At 47.6% G+C, this 19,127-nt stretch overlaps 1 protein-coding gene across 1 annotated transcript in view; it reads right to left on the minus strand.

The window, feature by feature from the left end:
- Positions 1 to 7,540: 7,540 nt before the first annotated feature.
- Positions 7,541 to 19,127, minus strand: part of Rassf8 (Ras association domain family member 8) — an 84,248-nt gene continuing 72,661 nt past the window's right edge. The window contains exons 2-5 of the mRNA XM_057771372.1: positions 18,733 to 18,901; positions 12,819 to 13,708; positions 12,128 to 12,272; positions 7,541 to 11,478 (exon numbers count right to left, since the gene is read on the minus strand). Coding sequence (XP_057627355.1) covers positions 11,357 to 11,478; positions 12,128 to 12,272; positions 12,819 to 13,708; positions 18,733 to 18,835 — 1,260 coding nt within the window. The 5' untranslated portion in view covers positions 18,836 to 18,901 and the 3' untranslated portion in view covers positions 7,541 to 11,356. The remainder of the gene's footprint in view (positions 11,479 to 12,127; positions 12,273 to 12,818; positions 13,709 to 18,732; positions 18,902 to 19,127) is intronic.

Raw genomic sequence — 19,127 nt, forward strand, 5'->3', positions numbered from 1 at the left:
CCACATTCTCACTCATGCTTACTTTTGTCTTCTTTCTGCTACGTGAGGGGATGTCTTTAGTTTGCCAATACAGAGCGTTCTCTTCTCATCAATATGAGTCTGTTTGCCTCAGTCAGATCTGAGGTTTGAAAATCAAGTCCTTGGCCCGCTTTAGAAATCATATTACAGTTTTCTTGTTATGCGTCTTCCCCCCCCCCCACCCCATTAAAGGGAAATAACGCCTCTAGCAACGGTTGCGGCTGTCAAAAGACAGCGCTGGGAATTTTCTCATGTCCCCTAGTGGGTGGAACTGCTCTAGCTGAGCGTATTCAGGTTGATAGAAAGACGCTCTGTATTAAGTCTTGTCAAAGAGTCTGGATTCAGAAGGCCAGTTTTTGATGCACTGTTTCATGGAACTTTAATCTACGTTTTGTAAGATTCTTATTTGGGAAACTTAGTTGGAGCGCGTGAGTCCAATAGTCCACGCTGTCTTTGAGAACGCTCAAGTACCAGGTGATGCTGCTCCCTGTGCGAGCTCTGTAAATATACCCACTGTGATGGTTAATATTGTCATCTCAGCAGTCTCTAGGAGACAAAACTCTGGTGCATCTGTAAAGGAGTTTCTGGATTGGGTTAACGGGGGTGGAAAGACCCACTTCAGCTGTAGGAAGTTAAGGCTACCAGGCCTAGAGACAGGCAACCTGGTGCCTGCCTGGCGTCAGAGGTCCTGACCATGCCTAGCCATTGGGGCGACCATGCGATGCTAACCAATCAGGATGCAGCCTGGGTGCTGGGAGGCGGGTCTATAAGGCTCTCCCCGTGGTGAAATGACTGACTCTGCTGCCTCCCTTTGTCTGACTCTCACTGACGCCACGCCTTCTCACGCCCACCCCCGAGGGCGCTGTTAGAACCCAGCTAAGCTCAACCACGGGCAACACTGCACCGTGGACTGGGCCCTAGACCGGATGAAGAAGGAGAAAGTGGGCTGAGCACATCTCTCTGTGCTTCCTGCCTCAGGTGCCATGTAGCAAGTGGCCTCCTATCCTGACACCAAGCCCTCCCCACCATGACGGGGCTCTACTCTCAAACCACAAACAAAAGCAAACCCTCCCTTCCATATTAACCCTTTCCAGGCATTATGTCACGGCAACCAGAGAAGTCACGGGCACACGCGCCTTTGTGCACATTCTCCTGTGACGTTCTGATTCTTCAGTGCTCCGTGCCAGCCTGGGTCTGCCCTGCTCAACCTGGCAGAAACAGAAGTGTTTCCTCTTGATTACCTCGGTGGCATGGTTTGTTCGCTTTGGTCAAATTCATAGTAGGCAAAAATCACAAGACCACACTGAAAGACTAAATCTAAGAAGATCCCACCAATGTCACTTTGCGGCCTCAGAGGAAACCTGTGACACATTAGTTAATGAAACATGCCCACTGCTATTCTGCATTGGCAAAAGACCGACTTAAGTCGTCGAAGGAAGCCAACCATCCTTTTTCAAAAACAACACAACATGAAGAATTCCTGCAACCTTCCTGTGAGGCCTTCTCTGCTCAGGCGGGTTCACCAGGCTTTGTAGCCAGGGCCGGTGACTGACGGTAGCTGCTGCCCCCTAGTGTAAGGTTACTGGCTACTGCAGGCCTGCAGGCCCTGAGTTCTTGACTCACCCAAGGAGCTTTCCTGATAAAAGAATGGGAAGGGGGGGGGGGGAAGAGAAAATAAAAACAATTGAGACATTTGCAATGTTAGTCTTTCAGAATGGGTCACAGGGGGGGATCAGAAGGACCATACTGCAGGAGGAAGATAAGCTAATCACAGGCCTTTAAAACAGCAACACAGGTTAACAGGGGTGGTTGCCTGTCTTCAGGGATGACTGCCAAAGCCCTGGGGAGGAAATGACTGCTCAAGGTTAAGTCCCGGCAGAAGTCAATCTAGACCTGGGGGTCATTCGCGGCTCAGCTTTATCCATCTCATTTTCTTTAGCCTTTTTCATGGGTGTGTATGCGCACGCGTGTGTGGTGTGTGCGTGTGCACCTTTGTGTGTGAATGTTTGTTGTGCCTCTGTGTGTGAGCCCCTGTAGGTGTTCGTGTGTGTGTGTGTGTGTGTGAGTGGTGTATGTGTGGGCCTCTGTGTGTGTGAGCCCCTGTGTGTGTTTGTGTGTGTGTTCGTGTGTGTGTGTGTGAGTGGTGTATGTGTGTGTGTGTGGGCCTCTGTGTGTGTGAGCCCCTGTGTGTGTTCGTGTGTGCGTGTGAGTGGTGTATGTGTGTGTGTGTGCCTCTGTGTGTGTGAGCCCCTGTGTGTGTTCATGTGTGTGTGTGAGTGGTGTATATGTGTGGGCCTCTGTGTGTGTGCATGTGTGCACAGGTAGGTTCCTACTGAGGTCCAACATTTCTCTCAGAGGGTCTAAGTAAAGTAGATTTGGGATACAGATTCAGAAAGAAGAAAAAGTAGGATGGCAGGCAACACACTGGCTACAGTAAGGGTTTCTGAAGATACGTAGAGTGAAATTAGAATATTTACATCCATAGCAGAACTTCTCCCAATATGGTTCTTGGTGTAAATTAAAAAAAAATTAATGAGCCGGGCAGTGGTGGTGCACGCCTTTAATCCCAGCACTTGGGAGGCAGAGGCAGGCGGATCTCTGTGAGTTCGAGTCCAGCCTGGTCTACAAAAGCTAGTTCCAGGACAGGCTCCAAAGCTACAGAGAAACCCTGTCTCGAAAAACCAAAAAAAAAAAAAAAAAAAAAATTAAGTGAACTTTAGAGCATGAAGACAGCTCTTAAGCTTTAAGATAAGCCGTGGAAACTGTGCTCCTGGATGTATGGAGACAGCCTGCACCCCGACAAGCCAGGGTCAGCTGTTGGTTCTCAGTGAGTCAGTTAAAACAGTCAAGTTAGTTGTGAGAAGCAGGAAGAGCATGTGCCCATGTGGCACGGTGGGAAGGGGCGTTCAGTGGTTCCCTTCCCAAGCCCATTTTCAGGGTCTTGATTTGAGGTTGAGTTTTAAGCAGAGGAGCAGGGTTGTTCCCAAACAAGCAGCTCTGGCCAAGGTGCGGTGCCACCACTTCTGCCATCATTCTCTTCTCTGTAAGGCAGTCAAACCAATTGTGAATCTTCTTTTCTGAAAAGTTTCCCTTCCAGCTGGCCCAGCGTCTACTCTTTCTCTTCTCCCAGCTTGAGAATCCTGGGGGAATTCTAATTTCTTGGGGTCCACTGATTCTGTAGTCTGGTAGTCAAAGCAAGGGACACAAGTATGCCTTTAGAATAACTTCAGCCCCACCAGACTGGCTACAAACAGAGTTAATATTTACCAAGCCACAAGATTGAACTCTTGGTCCCATGAAGGCTGAAGGGGTACCCACCCAACCTTGGGGACTTCTAGGTTCAAACAGCCAAAATAGAGCCTTCCTGCAGAGGGCATCAGATGACCAGGTAGTGACAATCTGTGGCCAGCCCTGCAATGGAAAGTCCTGCAGAGGGCATCAGATGGCCAGGCAGTGACACCCTGTGTCCCTACAGTGGGAAATCCAGGGAAGGAGCTTTATTGAATAGACTCAACTGTGCAGTTGAAGATCAAGGAAGTACTTGCCTGCCTCTTCCTGCAAGCTCCCAGCTCCTTCTACACACACTTCTCTGTGTGACAGCAATCTGGACCTTCCAGGGTTGACAGACAGGCTGAGGAGAGGCTGTGAGGTGTGTACACACTTGCAGTAAACAGAACAGACAAGGAAAATCACAACGGACTAAGCTAACACCTGGCATGTTGCATTGACGCTCTTATGAGGTAGAGAAGAGGAAATTAGAACTTTTATTTGGACAAGAATATTTATTCTTCTTAAGTTACGTTAGAGGTACTGCCCTCAGAGTCTGTCTCCCATGTATCTGGGGCAAAGATGGAAGCCCAAATAAAGAATGAGAGCTGATTCTCAAGTGAGTCTACTGAGAAATACAGATTCACCCATCTCCAACCTGAGTGTCTGTGTCTAACGTTTACGTCAGATATGAGGTTGGTAAAAGAAGAGAGGTCAGACCATTGGAGATGCTGACGTCTGGTCCTTCCTGTGAGGCAAGGCCATGGGATCAGAGGCCACGCAGGATCTTCTGTGACGGGCTCCTGAGCCTCCCTGTGAAGCCTTGCAGGATCTTCTGTGACGGGCTCCTGGGCCTCCCTGTGAAGCCTTGCAGGATCTTCTGTGACAGGCAGATGACTTGGAAATAGGTGGGGTCAGTGAGCACCGGAAAAGAAGTACCAGGCATGCGGGTGAAAAGGGCCAGCCTTCTCATCTCCCTGCCATGTCTCCTTGTATCCTCTCCCACCCAGCTACCCCCAGGAAAGGGCAGTCAGGGAGAAAGGAGCACCATGGTGTACTGTGGACCACTGAGGACACACATCCGTCCTGGGCAGTGGCTTGTTCTCTCATTTGTAGCACACAGCACCCATCTGTCTGTCTGTCTGTCTGTCTTTTAATACAACCAGCATCTCTCAGAGGCTCGTGTCAAACCCGTGCCTGGAAACAGGGAGGAAGGCAGCATTAAGCCTGCCCTGGTATCTGTCCTGGGGGGTGATGGATGTCAAGAGAACAGGCTAATCATGGGCAGGCTGTGACAGAGCATGGAAGGATAGAGGATGCTGTTTGCACGTGATGGGGGAACTGAACTGAAGCGGGGTGGGGGGAGAAGGCAGTAGTATGTTTTCGGAAAAGTTAGAAGGGTTGGCATAGGTACTAGTATCCACTCCTTGTGAGGTGGGCGTTCCGGAGAGGCAGGCAGTTTTCTGACCAGGTGACCCTGCAGGTGCTTAGGGAGGTATCTGTTCTGTCCCCCAACCGCTGCTCATGGGTAACTTTGGTGGCTGCCATCTTTGTGGCTCAGTTCCCACGGCAGCTCACAGCTATCCCTAACTCCTGCTCCAGGGGATCTAGCAACCTCTCTGGCAGCAGGCACACACATGCCTACATACGTGTGCACATAACACATATATAAAATTAAAAACGTGTTTTTTAAAGTTGGCTGCCTCATTGCATCTGTTTCGCAAGAGCCATGTGACATTAGCAATAATTTTCTCTGAGCCTCAGTTTCTACTTTTATTAAATGAAGAGTTAAGATTTTCTATCTATTTCTCTATCTATCTACCTACCTACCTGCCTGCCTGTCTGTCTGTCTGTGCAGGGTCTCACTCTGCAGCCCATGCTAAACTCAGACTCAGCAGTAATGACTGGGTGCTAACAGACTGCTTTCTGCACATTTCCCCCCTAAAAAACCACTCTTACATTAGTTTATTTTGCACTGGCACACATGTGGAAGTACGGAGAGCCGCTTCTCTCTTCCCACCATGTGGATTCCTGGGATCGAGTGCAGGTTGTCCAGCTTGGTAACAAGTGCCTTTCCCGGTGACTTGCCCTCCCTAAAACACTCTCCAGACTATGCCCAGCCTTCTATCTGAAGCCCCGCTCGCCTCAGTCACAGAGAGGCGCCACTAGTTCTTGCTTAGAGCTGCTCTGCTGAGCCGCTGTTGAATTCCTGGTCCCAAGAGAGCATTCTGTAGAGCCTTTTAAATACGCATGTGCTCACAGCTCCTTCCCTAGCTCACCCACCTCTGGCCAGTTCTGCTTACGTGGACGCACGCTGGCAGCCAGAAGTGTCTTCCTTACATATGAACGTGACCATGTCATTTCCAAGCTTGAAGTGACAATGACAACTGGGATACAGCCAGTGTCTGTCACTTAAAGGGTTTACGTGGGCCCAAGTTCAGAGTTTGAGGGGCTGTCGTTCATCGTGGGGAGGGCATGTGGCGTGTGGCTCTGTGGCAGTGGGTATGTGCACCCGATGGCTGCTCCAATCCCAGTGGACCAAGCAAAAGGAAGTGAGCCATCTGTCCTGTACCTCCCAGGACCCACCCTAGTGCCCATTTCTCCCAGCTAGGTTCCGTGTCCCAAAGGTTGTATAATGTCTTCTAAAACAGGACCACAGCCGGGCGGTGGTGGCCCAGGCCTTTAATCCCAGCACTCGGGAGGCAGAGGCAGGCAGATCTCTCTGAGTTCGAGGCCAGCCTGGTCTATAAGAGCTAGTTCCAGGACAGGAATCAAAAGCTACGGAGAAACCCTGTCTCAAAAGATCCAAAATAAAATAAAATGAAAAAAAACAGGACCACATGTCCAAACACATGCTGGGTGCGTTTCAAATCCACACTCTTCCCATGGCAACCATGGCTCATGACCGTGACACCTTGTCTACCTTCCCCCTAGCCACAGCTGCCTGGACTTCAGAGTTCTACCCAACCCTGGGTCACAGGTCTTCCATTTTCTGTCACCTTCTCAGGCGTTCTCTGGTGCTTGAGCTGGCGGGGAACCCTTCCACCAAGGTTTCATGACACTCTACCTACCCTTAGCCCTTTAACTGAGCTCACCACGTGGAGTGAGGTTGCCACTCACCTTGAGGTGGGGAAGCCACGGTGATTCAGTCCGTAAGCAGTGCTCATTAAATAAACTCTCCATTGGCATCTCCTAACGTGCTCTGCCTGAAGAGTGTGCACAGCCAGGGAGGAACTGTGTTGCTGGGGAACACTGTTCTCCAGCCATTAGCACATGCTGAAGAGGGGACAGGAGGGGTCATTGGGTCTAAAGCCTAACTAGGGGACAGAATTCTTGGGTAAGTTTTCTCATTTTCTTTGCTTTTGCAACACAGTATCACTCATGCATATTTTTTTTCAACCTAGGTTTCGCCTCTACTTTTTATAAACTACTCCTCCAAAGGTGGATACACTGCACAGTGGGGGTGGGCAAGGTGTAGATGCTGTCCTCTGTGAGCTCTGGCAATGTTACCAGGGACACAGAAACTGCTCTGGGCGCCGAAGAGCTGATTTCAGCTACTTAGTCACCGTGGCTTTTGAGCAGTTCCTGGGGTGGCTGCAACATCAACCTTTACTCAGGCTGCAACTGCATGTCCCATGGGCACCGCAGGGTTCGTGTTGATGTCTTAAAGCTGGAAACACAAACCAGTGAGCATCTTAGTTTCATGGCTGAAATGGGGGAGGGGGGGCATTAGTCTCTTTGAAGTCTACTTTAATGAAGCAGCCTCCCTTTTCTTTGTGTGTGTGTGTGTGTGTGTGTGTGTGTAGAGTGCACGCAGGCGCACATATCCATGTGCAGGTGCACTCTTCTGTTGGGAGGTCAGAGGTCAACCACTGTTCTCAGCCACCATCTTAGTTGTTAGGCAGGGTCTTCCATGGAACTTGGACACGTTATTTCAGCTTGGTTGGCTGGCCAACGAGTCCAGGATCCACTTATCTTTGATCTCAGCACTGAGTTCTGGTGTGTGCTGTGTGTCACGTGGGTGCTGAGGGGTTGAACTCAGGGCTCATGCCTGCACAGCAGGTTCTTTACTACCGAGCCATCTCCCCAGCCTAGTTGCTACCTTCTAGTTCTTCAGGTTAACACTGCATTTAGAAAAAAATATAATTTTTAATCACTGATTCATAGACCTACTTTGTCATCTTTCAAAGGAAACAAAACTATATCTTGAAGTATTAAGCATATAAGAAAGAAAACAACAATTGTATTGCCCCAATGAATCTTGAAAATTTATTATTTGGGAGAATATCAGATATTGATCTTTTGCTTTATACCTCATGATAATAATCAGAAAATATACATTTTGAAATGAAGTCAAAAGAAAATAATTACATATAATACATATTACAGATTTCTTATTTATACATCAGCAAAGCAGTACTAAAAGCATGTTCATGGCCCACAGTCAGCGAATATGGACACTTTCTGTCTAAAGGTGCAGCAACGCAAACCCTTCTGGGTCAGTGACAGGACACTGAGCAGTACATGGACGGCCTCTCACCAGGGCTGCTGTAAACCTGTATTTCCACTCCTTCCCCTCCCCCCATACATACGCATCTATTTATTGCCTTTTAGAGTTCTGCTGGTTTAATAGTACGCTAAAGAGCCATCTGCAGCCATTTGGTTTCTAAAAATATATAAAATGCACGGGAAGGAGCTCTGGCGGCTCTGACGCTGCCACTGACCTGGCGTCCAAGGTGCACGGGTAGTGTGAAGCAGCAATACTGAATAAATACTGATGGCCGTGAACCCTTGACCAGCCGACAGCCTTCTCCTGGAACGAAGCCACAGCAGACAGGACGCACATGCAACTTAAAGACACTGACATGTTACCAAAGGAATACGTAGGAGCTAGCTTCACCGCAGACTAGTCAAGACAGGCTGTGTTAGAGAGGGATGCAGAGCGTCACTTTGTAGATAGATATATATATATAAAAGTTAAGGCCTACTTTGTCGAAGGCAACGTCCAACGCTAACTGCTGCCCCAGTGCGTGCCTGAAATCAGCCCTGTCTTTTCTCCATACTATTTCTTCAGCCTGTCAGTCCTCACTTGGGAAGGTCTCCCTGGCATAGCATCCTTGTCTCGGACCAAGACTGTGTGAGCGTAGGACTGCATTTGGTCTTGGCTGTGGGGGCAGTGCGGATCTATAGGTCTGGGCCACCACACTCACCACGAGCTGTGTCTACCTTACATGCCAGGCTGGAATCAGCTCTGTTTAAACTGACTTCAACTCTAGGAACTGCTGAGCTGCCTGCCTGCCGATAACTAAGTGGGCATTCAAAGGGCAGCTTCAGCACCATCTGAAGCCTCACATATAAAAAAAACGCCCTGTTAACTGAGACAAAAACGAACGTTAACAGCCAAAATATAAAGAAAACGACAAAACACACACATACATACACACACACACACACACACATACACACACAAATGAGGTAACCCACTGTGGGTGATTCTCTGAGAACAAGGATGCTCTAGAGGTCAAACAGACCAATGATATTCAAATTATTCACTGGTCAGAATAAAACATATTACATATTTAATACCTGTAGAAAAAAACCACATAATATAACCTGCAGTGCTAATTTAAAAGACACGAAAATTTGTGATCTAATTTATTATTTAGAACCTGGATATTTGTTTCCCCATATGCAAAATTTGACATTTGGTATTTTTTGAATCTCACTGCCCGCACCCCTCTGAGATGTGGCCACAGACAGGGCTCGAAAGCCGATGCGCTTGTAGTCACAGTAGGTAAAAACAGGCACAGTAGACTAAAATTTTGTAGGGAAATTAGTTGTTTTCTCTAGCTAAAAAAGACTTAGAAAACATTTGACAGTGGTGTGCTTGGGGAAGTCCTGGACCTGGGGACAAAGCCCAGCTGCTCAGTCTGTCTGTGAACTCACATGGCCGCATTCCGCCCGTCCGGGACGCTGTCTGTGTGTATAGGTAGGCTCATGGAGGGCAGCTGGCAGCTTCGGAGCTGAGGTTGGTAGAGATGTAAAGTGTGGTACTCACTGGTGGAGAGCCAGGACTGTCGGGAGCTGGTGGGATGTGAAACCTGGCAGCTCACAGCACCCTCGTGAGCTGTGTACTGTGCTACTCCACCAAGCGTGCCAGGGAATCGTGCAGGTCCTTCCCTTTCCTTCTGAGATAGGGTCTCATACTAGACTCCAAGCTATTCTAGAACTTTCCACGAGGCTTAGGACAGCCTGGGTCTTGTGGCAACTCTCCTGCCTCGGTCTCCTGAGTGTTGGGATCATGTCACGAGCCACTGTGCCCAGCTTTGTCTTTGATTTCTCATTAACATTTATCCATTTGTGTAATGTTTACCTTTGTGGTCAAGGTTTAATGGACAGAATAAGGCATGGGCTGGGCGTCATGAGTCACCACTGTCACAAAAAGATACAAATCCCTTGGAATTATTATTTTTAAATATATGTAGATATGAAACAATTGTTACAAATCTGGATCAAATGTGTACAGGCTGCAGTTCCTTCTCAAGTCCTCTGCAGAGCAGTAATAGCAAGATCAACTTGGTAAGTCCGAGGACCCAAAGACATCAGGTTGAGGTCTGATATTTATTTATTTATGTGGGTAAGGGGCGACATTCATGGCTTTCAGTTCTCAAGAAGCGTCTATTACTTCACAGTCATTCTTAAATCTTCTCACTGGAAACCCAAACAAAGCTGTGTGCTCGGCTTCACTAAACACCTAGTAAACTAAAAGTAGCCCGGATGTGTTCACACATCCAGAGTCGTCCTTAGCAACACCAGGCGTTGCTCTACTAATCCACTTTTATTTTATTGCATGTAAGTAGTACAGAGGGTGCATTCTCTTTAGAATTAAAAACTACTTCACGTTTCAGACCGAAGTCTTACTTGCCTTGTGCCACGTGTGCTCCGAGAGAATGGAAACGGCTGGAAGGCTCTGACACTGTCTGAATATTACTTGTGTGCAGCTAAGTCACTGTGTGTGAGAAAAGTATTGACTCTCTTTTTTTGGTTTAATACACAAAATGATACAAATATAAGACTAATATCCTATAAAGTCAAACTTAAAAATAAAAACAATCTCTGAATTTAACTTTATTTCCTTGGTAAAAAAATACCCGACCACGGTGTTTGACTGGGTGACTAGAGAAAGCACGCGGTCACATTTACATCACGGCATACGGCACCTACCCCTGCTGGCCTGGCACGGACTACACAGAGGAAGTGGGTTGCTCTGAAAGGTATCCCATGATCCCCATCTTCAGGACTCTTTCCTCCTCACATCATGGGAGCGTAAGGCAGGAAGACCTCAGCGTGTACCAGGAAACCCATGGGCAGCCATCAGCTGACCTGCTGGCAGTCTATGACCACAAGCATTTTATATGAACATTACTCCATTAAAGCTGTTTCTGTGATGGTATATGGTAATTTACATTGGGAAATACTGTAAAGAAACTCTCAGCTTCCAGAGCAGAGAGAAAGCTCAACTCTCTCCCTAAAGCAGGGTGGGGAGAAGCCCCAGCATTAAGTGCAGCTGGCTGCGCTGGAGTCAGTCTGGACAGTGAGCGTCCCAGGAGGCCGCGTAGCTATGCATGAGCAAAGCTCGGACGGAATCTGCCAACATGCACAGTTAGAAGCCCACAACAGTTAATATAATTAAGTCATAGGATAAGGATTAATAAAATATTAAACAGCAACATTCATACATCAATCAGTTACATGGAATAAATTAAACTAAACAGTTACATAACTTTACTCTTTAATTCAGGGTTTATTCATGTATAAACATAGGCTAATACTTTTCTAATGTTCTCAGAATACTACAAATAAAAACGAAGGCTTTGCATGTCAGCTGCTAGACAGCGCGTCAATACTGCAAGTGTGAACAGCTCCGTGTTCGGCGTCAGTGCACAGGGCTCAAGTGGTCTGCAACTGGAGAGGGTAGAGTGGCCTGGGACAGATCCTTGTTCAGTTGGCACACACTGAAGGATTTTACTGTCTTCGATACCTTGGCTGGACCTTTCCCCTGAAGACAATGTTATACATAGATGCCTTCAGGATTAAATCCAGAGGAGATGGGGTTCTGCAGAATACGGAGATTACTGGGGAGCTGCCGTGAAGAACCAGGTCGCTTCAGGGACCCAGACTGGAATGGCGCTTCTAAACAGGGAACAGACAGTCATCTGGTGAATTGACTAACCAGAAAACTTAGCAACTTCCCACCCCAAAGAATTACAGAGAGAAGGCCACACAGCAGCCAGAAGCAGGGGAAGAAGGCAGGGACTGGGAAGGAGAGGGCAGGAGATCTGGGAAGGAGAAGGCAGGAGATCTGGGAAGGAGAAGGCAGGGACTGGGAAGGAGAGGGCAGGGACTGGGAAGGAGAGGGCAGGGACTGGGAAGGAGAGGGCAGGGACTGGGAAGGAGAGGGCAGGAGATCTGGGAAGGAGAGGGCAGGGACTGGGAAGGAGAGGGCAGGGACTCTGGCCAGGAGCCTGCTCCCAAAGTCTAATGGGCTTTGCTCTGCGGCTTCTCCCAGTTGCGGGGACCACAGCACACAGATGGGAAGTTCCAATTACAGAACAGATGAAAAACAGACTCAGGAGAGGAGGGGGAGTCAGGAGAAGTTAGGGTGCAAATTAACATGACCCATATTCATATTTATACTTTGGTAAACAGGTCCATACAGAAGCAGTTTACAATAAACCATATGTCCATCCAAATAAACAGATTCCCCAAATGTTACTGATTTCCCAGAAACAAGAAGGACATCACTGAAGGTGACTTCAGGGAGGACAGAGGAAGGCCTTACCTGTCTCTATGTCTGCCTGGGAGGCCTCTATTTCAGTGGGCTCAGCTGGCAGCACGGTGACCTTCGTCCCTGTCTGCTGGATGAACTGCTGGAGGTTGACTTGCCGCAGCTCTTTGGTCAGCTGCTCCAGCTCCTGTTCCTTGTCCTGGTTGGAAACACCAGCTATTCTGTAAGGTACTGTGTGGGTGGGATTGCCTTGCTGCGCAGGGGTGGGAGGGGCTGAGGGGTGGGGCCTGCTTTCAGGATCATTTGACACTCTTGGTTCTGTGCACAGGGTGGCTAAAGAGAGTTCTGCCCATCCTCCTAGACAGGAGGCGTCCCTTCTGGATGCGGCCACACACTTGTGTAAAATAAATGTACGGCGTTAGTCTGCCATCAAAAGTACTGTTTCTACACACCTCAGTGCTACATCAGTCTTGCTGGTCTTGTGACAAATCCCTTCCTACGCACTTTAGGACTGTCCGCACATTAAGAGAAATTTGGCTCACAAGAGCTAGTTCTCTTGTTTTGATGGGGTGTTGGAGCTGAATCTGCTAACTCTTATTATAGCATGAAGCGAGCAAGATTCTCATGGACTTCTCAGTCTAAGGTTCCTAGGTCCACGAGACAGCCTGGGCTGCAGAGCCACAGCTGGGTCTGTCTTAAGCTTCCCCTTACACAGATGAGGTATCCTGCTCAGAGATAGCCTTACCTGTAAGCGCTTGGTAGCCTGCCCCAGAGACCTCTCCAGGGCTCGGATGCCATTCTCCAGCCTTAGGCTCTGCTGCCCTTGAAGGTCCATCTCCCCCTTGACCTTTTCAATCTTCCCTTTCACCTCCTCCTCATTGACCTGTGCCTCCTGAACCTCCCGGTGCAGCTTCTCCGCTTCGAGGCCGCTCTCCATGGTGTGGATCTGCGCCAGGTAGTCCTTCAGTTTACTGTCACAGTCCGTGACTTTCTGCCGTATCTCCTCAAGCTGGTCCTGCAGCTGCTTTTCATTTTCTTGTTCGATCTGCAGTTCATTTTCCCAGAACTCCTCCTCCTCGATCTCCACATCATTCCTCTTGATCCTCTGCTCCAGGCGGACAATCTCCTCTTCCAGGCTGCAGTTGTACTTCTGCTCCCAGAATCGTATTTCGAGCTCGCTGGACTCCAGCTGCTGCTCGATGGCCTGCAGCTTCTCTGTCTGGAGCCGGATCAGCCGCTTCAGCTCCTCCACGGTGCTTCTGCAGCTGCTCAGCACCTTCTGCCGAAACTCAGTTTCCTTCCCTTTCCCAAAAATGTCCATCAGCCCTTTGGCACCTCCTGTGAAGGTTAGTGATTTTCTTTTAGGTTCTCTTCTTTTGATCGACTTGTCCACCTGAGGCCGCAGTTTGGCTAAGGGGGGCAAGCTCTGTCGGTACAAAGTTCTTTCAGGAATCCGGGCCACACTGTCTGAGGTGGGTCGCTCACTGAGAGATGGCCCAGTCCGACGCAAGATGAGCTGTACGTCGCTAGCATACTGCCCCCACTTGTTCAAGGATATGATGGGGTTTTCGTGTGGTGCCAAGTGCCTTTCCGTATCTCTCCATTTTTCTATTAGGGTGTACCTTCCGGTTCGACCTGGAAAGGACCAGAATATTCTGTCATAGTGGGACAGGAGTGATAAATGGCGCAACAGACAAAACTGACGGCTGCTCTAGGGCAGCACGGAAACGCCAGCGCTGAGAGTCCAGGTGCTTCTGGCAGCTGACAGGCAGCATGGTGTTCAGAGCTCAACTGTGAGTGAGGACCCCTGAGCTGCTGGGAAGTTCACTTTCTATCCCCTGACTAAGAATTTTATACTCTGGTCAGACATCTAAGCGCTCAGGACTTCTGGGGCAAGACTGAACAAAGGGAAGCGCTGGGAATGCTTCCCCGCAGCCAAGAGGGAAGGTCCCAGAAGTTAAAGCCGCACAGATTCTCACTGTGTCAGCCTTGACAAGACAGACCCAGGGTTAGTGGAGAACCAGCCCCAGCTCACTGCAGTACCCAGGTCTCAGGGCTCCCCAGTACTCAGCTGGCCTACAGCTCACACAACTGAAGCTGCCCAGTGAAGCTGCCCCTTCCAAATAACTTCATGTAAAAATGGGAGTCTGAAGATAAGTTTGGTTTAATGTTGATAATAATAGTTTCAAAGGTTCTTCAAAAAACCCCAAAATTTAGATTTTATTGTGAGAGACAAAACAGTAAAATCATTTAAATAAAAATATGCTTTATCCACTAATTACAGGATTGAAGTAAACTTTCAAAAGACAACATAGGGCCAGAATGAGGGCTCAGTGGGTAAAGATGCTTGTCACCAAGCCTGGTGACCCTGGGCACATACAAGGTGGAAACAAAGAGCTGATCCTGAAATGTTTCCGGCCTCCATGGTGTGGGAGGTCCTTCTGTCTGCGGGCTGCTTTTATTGGTTCATGAATAAAGAAGCTGCCTTTGGCCAATAACAGAATATAGCCAAGTTGGAAAAGTTGGAAGATATATCTATATATCTATATGTCTATATATCTATATTTACATCTATCTCTCCCTCTCTAGAGAGAGAGAGAGAGTAGGCAAAGTCAGGGAGTCGCCATTGAACCACCAGGCGGAACCATGGTAGACCACGAGCTTTGTGGTAAAATATAAACTAATAGAAATGCGTTAACCAAAGATATAAGAGCTAGCTAACAATAAACTTAAGTGATTGGCAGAGCAGTGATTTAAATAATATAGTCTGTGTGATTATTTTGGGAGTCTGGACAGCTGGGAAATTAACGAGCGGCCTCCTCCAACACTCCACATGTGAGTTTTGGTATATTTGCTGCCTTTCCCCCCAAATAAATAGATGTATAAATAAATAGATAAGTATAGTACAGAAAGAAAAAAAGACAATGTAATGTTACAGGTGTGAACACATTTCATAAACATTTTCATTTAAGGTGGGTGGATTCTGAGTTTGTTAAACGTGTACATGAGGTGCTGAGAAGAGACATCAGTCAGTAAACAGCAGCCTGACAAACATGAGCACCTAAGTTCGGAGCCCAGAGCCCCCCAAAACACCAGGAACAACAGGACACAAGTATGATCCTTGTGGAGTCTGGGACAGTGAGAAACTGTCTCGACAAAACGCTAGGGAGGTCATGAGAAACGACCTTTATACATGGAGGTGACACACGTATGCATATGTGCCCCACACATCAAAGAAAGCAAACAGTAGTAGTTACTGTCCTACGAAGGAGAGGCCTGGCTCTGCCATCTTGCAGTGGGGGCATAGGAGCAGCATCATGAGCTGCTAACACACACAGTGTTTTCTCCATTTCTGGGTCAACATATGGACATCGGGGTGTGTGGGTACAAAGCGCACCCAGCGATTCAGAAGCGGAACATAAGAAGGGTAAACCAACATAGCCTGAATGTTCATCATGCTACCTACCCGTCTAGATATCTGTGGCACTGAGCATCTAAGCTGCCTGTTAGACAAGTGTGACATAAATAAACAAGGGCAAAGAAAACACTGATTATGGTTTTAAGTAGTGGGATAAGTTAGACTGTGGCGGACAGGAAGCAGCTGCAGGCCAGTCACCAGGCCAGCTCCTCCTCAGAGGAGCTCTGTATTCAGTTAAGTATTTGTGATACAAATAAAGGACTTTTTAGGCAAAATTTGAAGTAACATCATAAAACATCTATATTCAAGTTTTTAACCTTTCAAAGTAGGCCTTGAATTGAGTTACTGAGAAAACATTTGTTCACAGGTTAAATACATCCTTCATTCTACATGAAGAAACACATCTGGCAAACAGGACATGTTTTCTCCATGGCACTCTCTGCAGTGTGGGTGTGTGGACACCATACAGAAAGACACAGCGGTGGCAGCAGCTCAGCGTGTGTGGCTTCTCCAGGCTCACTTTTCTCCTCGGCATGCTGGTGTGTGCACTCGGATGGCTGAGACAGGAGAGTTGCTCCAGGTCCCTGGTGCCACAGGTCAAGGCCAGCCTGGTCTACATAGTGAGGCTTTGACTTTAAAGATTTCTTGTGGGATTCCTCACAGTGGGACAGGGGCTGTCTCTGACTCTTGCTGGTTTTTGGGACCCTACTCCTTACACTGGACCACCTTGCCCACCCTTAATACAAGGCAAGGTGCTTGGTCTTACTAAAACCTGACATGTGTGTTTTGTCATACCCATGGGGGGCCTGCCCTTTTCTGAATAAAAATGGAGGGGGGATGGGGAGGCAAAGGGTAAGTGGGGGGTAGGGACTGGAATGAGAGAGGGAGGGGAAACCGGCCAGACTACACACACACACACACACACACACACACACACACACAGAGAGAGAGAGAGAGAGAGAGAGAGAGAGAGAGAGAGAGAGAGAGAGAGAGAGAACTTAAACAAACAAACAAACAACAGCAACACTGTTGAGGTGAATACACTGGCAGAAGAGAATGCCTTAGTCCCCTTCCACATCAAGCCCAAGTCCACAAACAACGGTCCTGGTGAGGGGTTTTGCTCAACAGGGAAGCCCAGCATTTCCAGCACTGCTTTAATGCAGTGAGGCTGCAGACCTACGGAAAAGAAAGATGAGTGCGCTGACAACGGTGACCCGTTCCAATCCCTGAATGACTGACATGCGTCTGCTACCAACCTCTGACTAGGAGCTCAGGGACATAGAACAGCCGAGCACCTAGCAGGTCCCGAATGCAATTTCCTCTTAATCATGTTTGCTAAATGGCAGATTTATAACGCAAATAGAAACTATGAACACATTACTTGGTTTTATGGAGATAGAGGTTTATGCCTTCATTGTGTTCCAAAAAATAATCTAAAGCATCTAATAAGTATATATCAATTCTGATAAAATCTTAAACAGGGCCTAGTGGCTCGGCCCTATAATTCCAGCAACTCAGGAGACTGAGGCAGGAGGATTGCAAGTTCAGGTCTTGCCTGGAGTACAGAGTATTCCAAGGTCAGCCTGGGTAAGCTGTGGTAACCCTGTCTCAAAACAGGAATGACAAGCAGGTTTTGGGACAGAGGCATGATGTGGGATTCCCTCCCCTCTGTATGCTGTGAATACCATTGGTTAATAAAGAAACTGTCATGGCCTGTGATAGGGCAAAAGAATAGAGGTAGGCAGGGAAAACTAAACTGATTGCTGGGAGAAGGAAGGTAGAATTAAGAGAAGACATGGAGCTGCCACCAGAGACAGATGTGCTGAAACTTTGCTGGTAGGCTACGACCTCACGGTGATGCACAGTTTAATGGAGATGGGTTAAATTAATGAAGAGTTAGCCAGTAAGAAGCTAGAGCTAATGGGTCAAGCAGTAATTTAAGTAATATAGTTTCTGTGTGTTTATTTCGGGGATGAGTAGCCATGAACCAAAAAGAGACCTTTCCACAACAGTGGAAGAGCACTTGCTCAGCACTCCTGAGTCCCTGGGTTCAATCCCTACTACCATGGGAAGCTTTTATGTGGAGGTGTGTGTATACAAACATACATACACACACACAAAGACATATATGTGTATGTATATACTTTTATTTTTAAATTTGTTTACTTTTTTTCAAATAAGTACTTTTAAAGAAAAGCTTAAAATAAATTAGAGGGAAAGTTGAAATAGAACAGGAGGAAAGACAGAAGACAGACCCAGGAAATGTGGCTAGAAGCATGGACTTCACGGCATGAAACATGGCAACTTCATCTTCATTATATTAAAAAAAAAAGTCCACATTTCTATTTAATAAAGATACACTGCCTAATTTACTTTATTCTTTATTTTAATGTATTCAGAAATTGACAATAAGTAGAGTTTAACTCAGAAGGGGTTCTGGGAGCTAGGAGTCTGCTCTGGATTAGGAAACATCTACAATAAAAAAACATTATTGAAGACAAACATCAGGAGCAGGCAGTACAGACTTCAGACAAGGCAGCATGAGGGAGGTTCAGAGCGCAAACCTTACCATAGCCTGACACACAGTGCGCCTGAGAGCCCACTAGAGAAGAACGCAGTGTGCACCACACATGGGGTAAAGGTGCACTTGATGGAGCAGGAAAGCCTCGGTTAGCAGAGCACAGGTCTGTGGTGTCTGTGGTGGCATTTCTAGAGGTGATGATTAGGGACCTCACCAAATAGACGGATTCATCCTTTGATGGACTTATGGTTGTACTATTGAGAAGTGAAAAGAGGCAGGAACTGAAGTCTAATTGGAGGAAGTTGGTCCATGGGGTCATGTCCTTTGGGACCACTTCTGTAAACCCTTTTTTGACTTGGACACTGTGGTGGTTTGAGTAAGAATCACTTCCACAGGCTCACATATCTGAATACATAGTGAGCAGGGGGTGGCACTATTTAAGAAGGATTAGGAGGTCCTGTAGTGGGTTCTGCTGGGAAGGAAACAAGATTCCTATTCCTCCCTTCCTCCCCTCCTCTTCTCCCTGCACTCCATGTACTTCGATTACCTGGATGTTCTGCCCAGACATCTTAGGCCAAGAAACTATAGGCTGAACCTTCTGAAACTCTCAGCCAAAGCCTCCTGCTTAGGCTAACCTGAGGTATTTTATCAAGACGCCGAGAAAGCTAACTCATGCGCACACATCTCCACACCCACGAGCACTTGATGGATTTCACTCACCTATAGCCTGGGCTAAGGCTATCACAACCTCCTGGCAGGTTGTGACTTCAGTGACACCGCAGACGATCCTCTGAACTCCATCCACCCATACTTTCAGTTCCATGGTGCACCTGCCAGTCACTCAGAGGCCCTGACAGTGGTCATCAGGGTTCAGGTCATGGCTCTGGCTCTGGAAACACAGAAAAGACAGATTCTGTATTACAAGCTAAAAAACAAACACACAAAAAAAGGTAAAACATCATCTTTCAATATAGGAAAATTTCCCTATATTATGTGAACTATAGCATAACACTAAAATGTCCCATTGTGGTTGAAGTCCAGGCTTGCTTTATGGCACAGAACTCCACAGGGTAAATGGCTCCTACCACATGCCCCACCCCAACTCACAGTAACTT

The sequence above is a fragment of the Chionomys nivalis genome, chromosome 1, assembly GCF_950005125.1.
Source record: "Chionomys nivalis chromosome 1, mChiNiv1.1, whole genome shotgun sequence".
Taxonomy (NCBI): Eukaryota; Metazoa; Chordata; class Mammalia; order Rodentia; family Cricetidae; genus Chionomys; species Chionomys nivalis.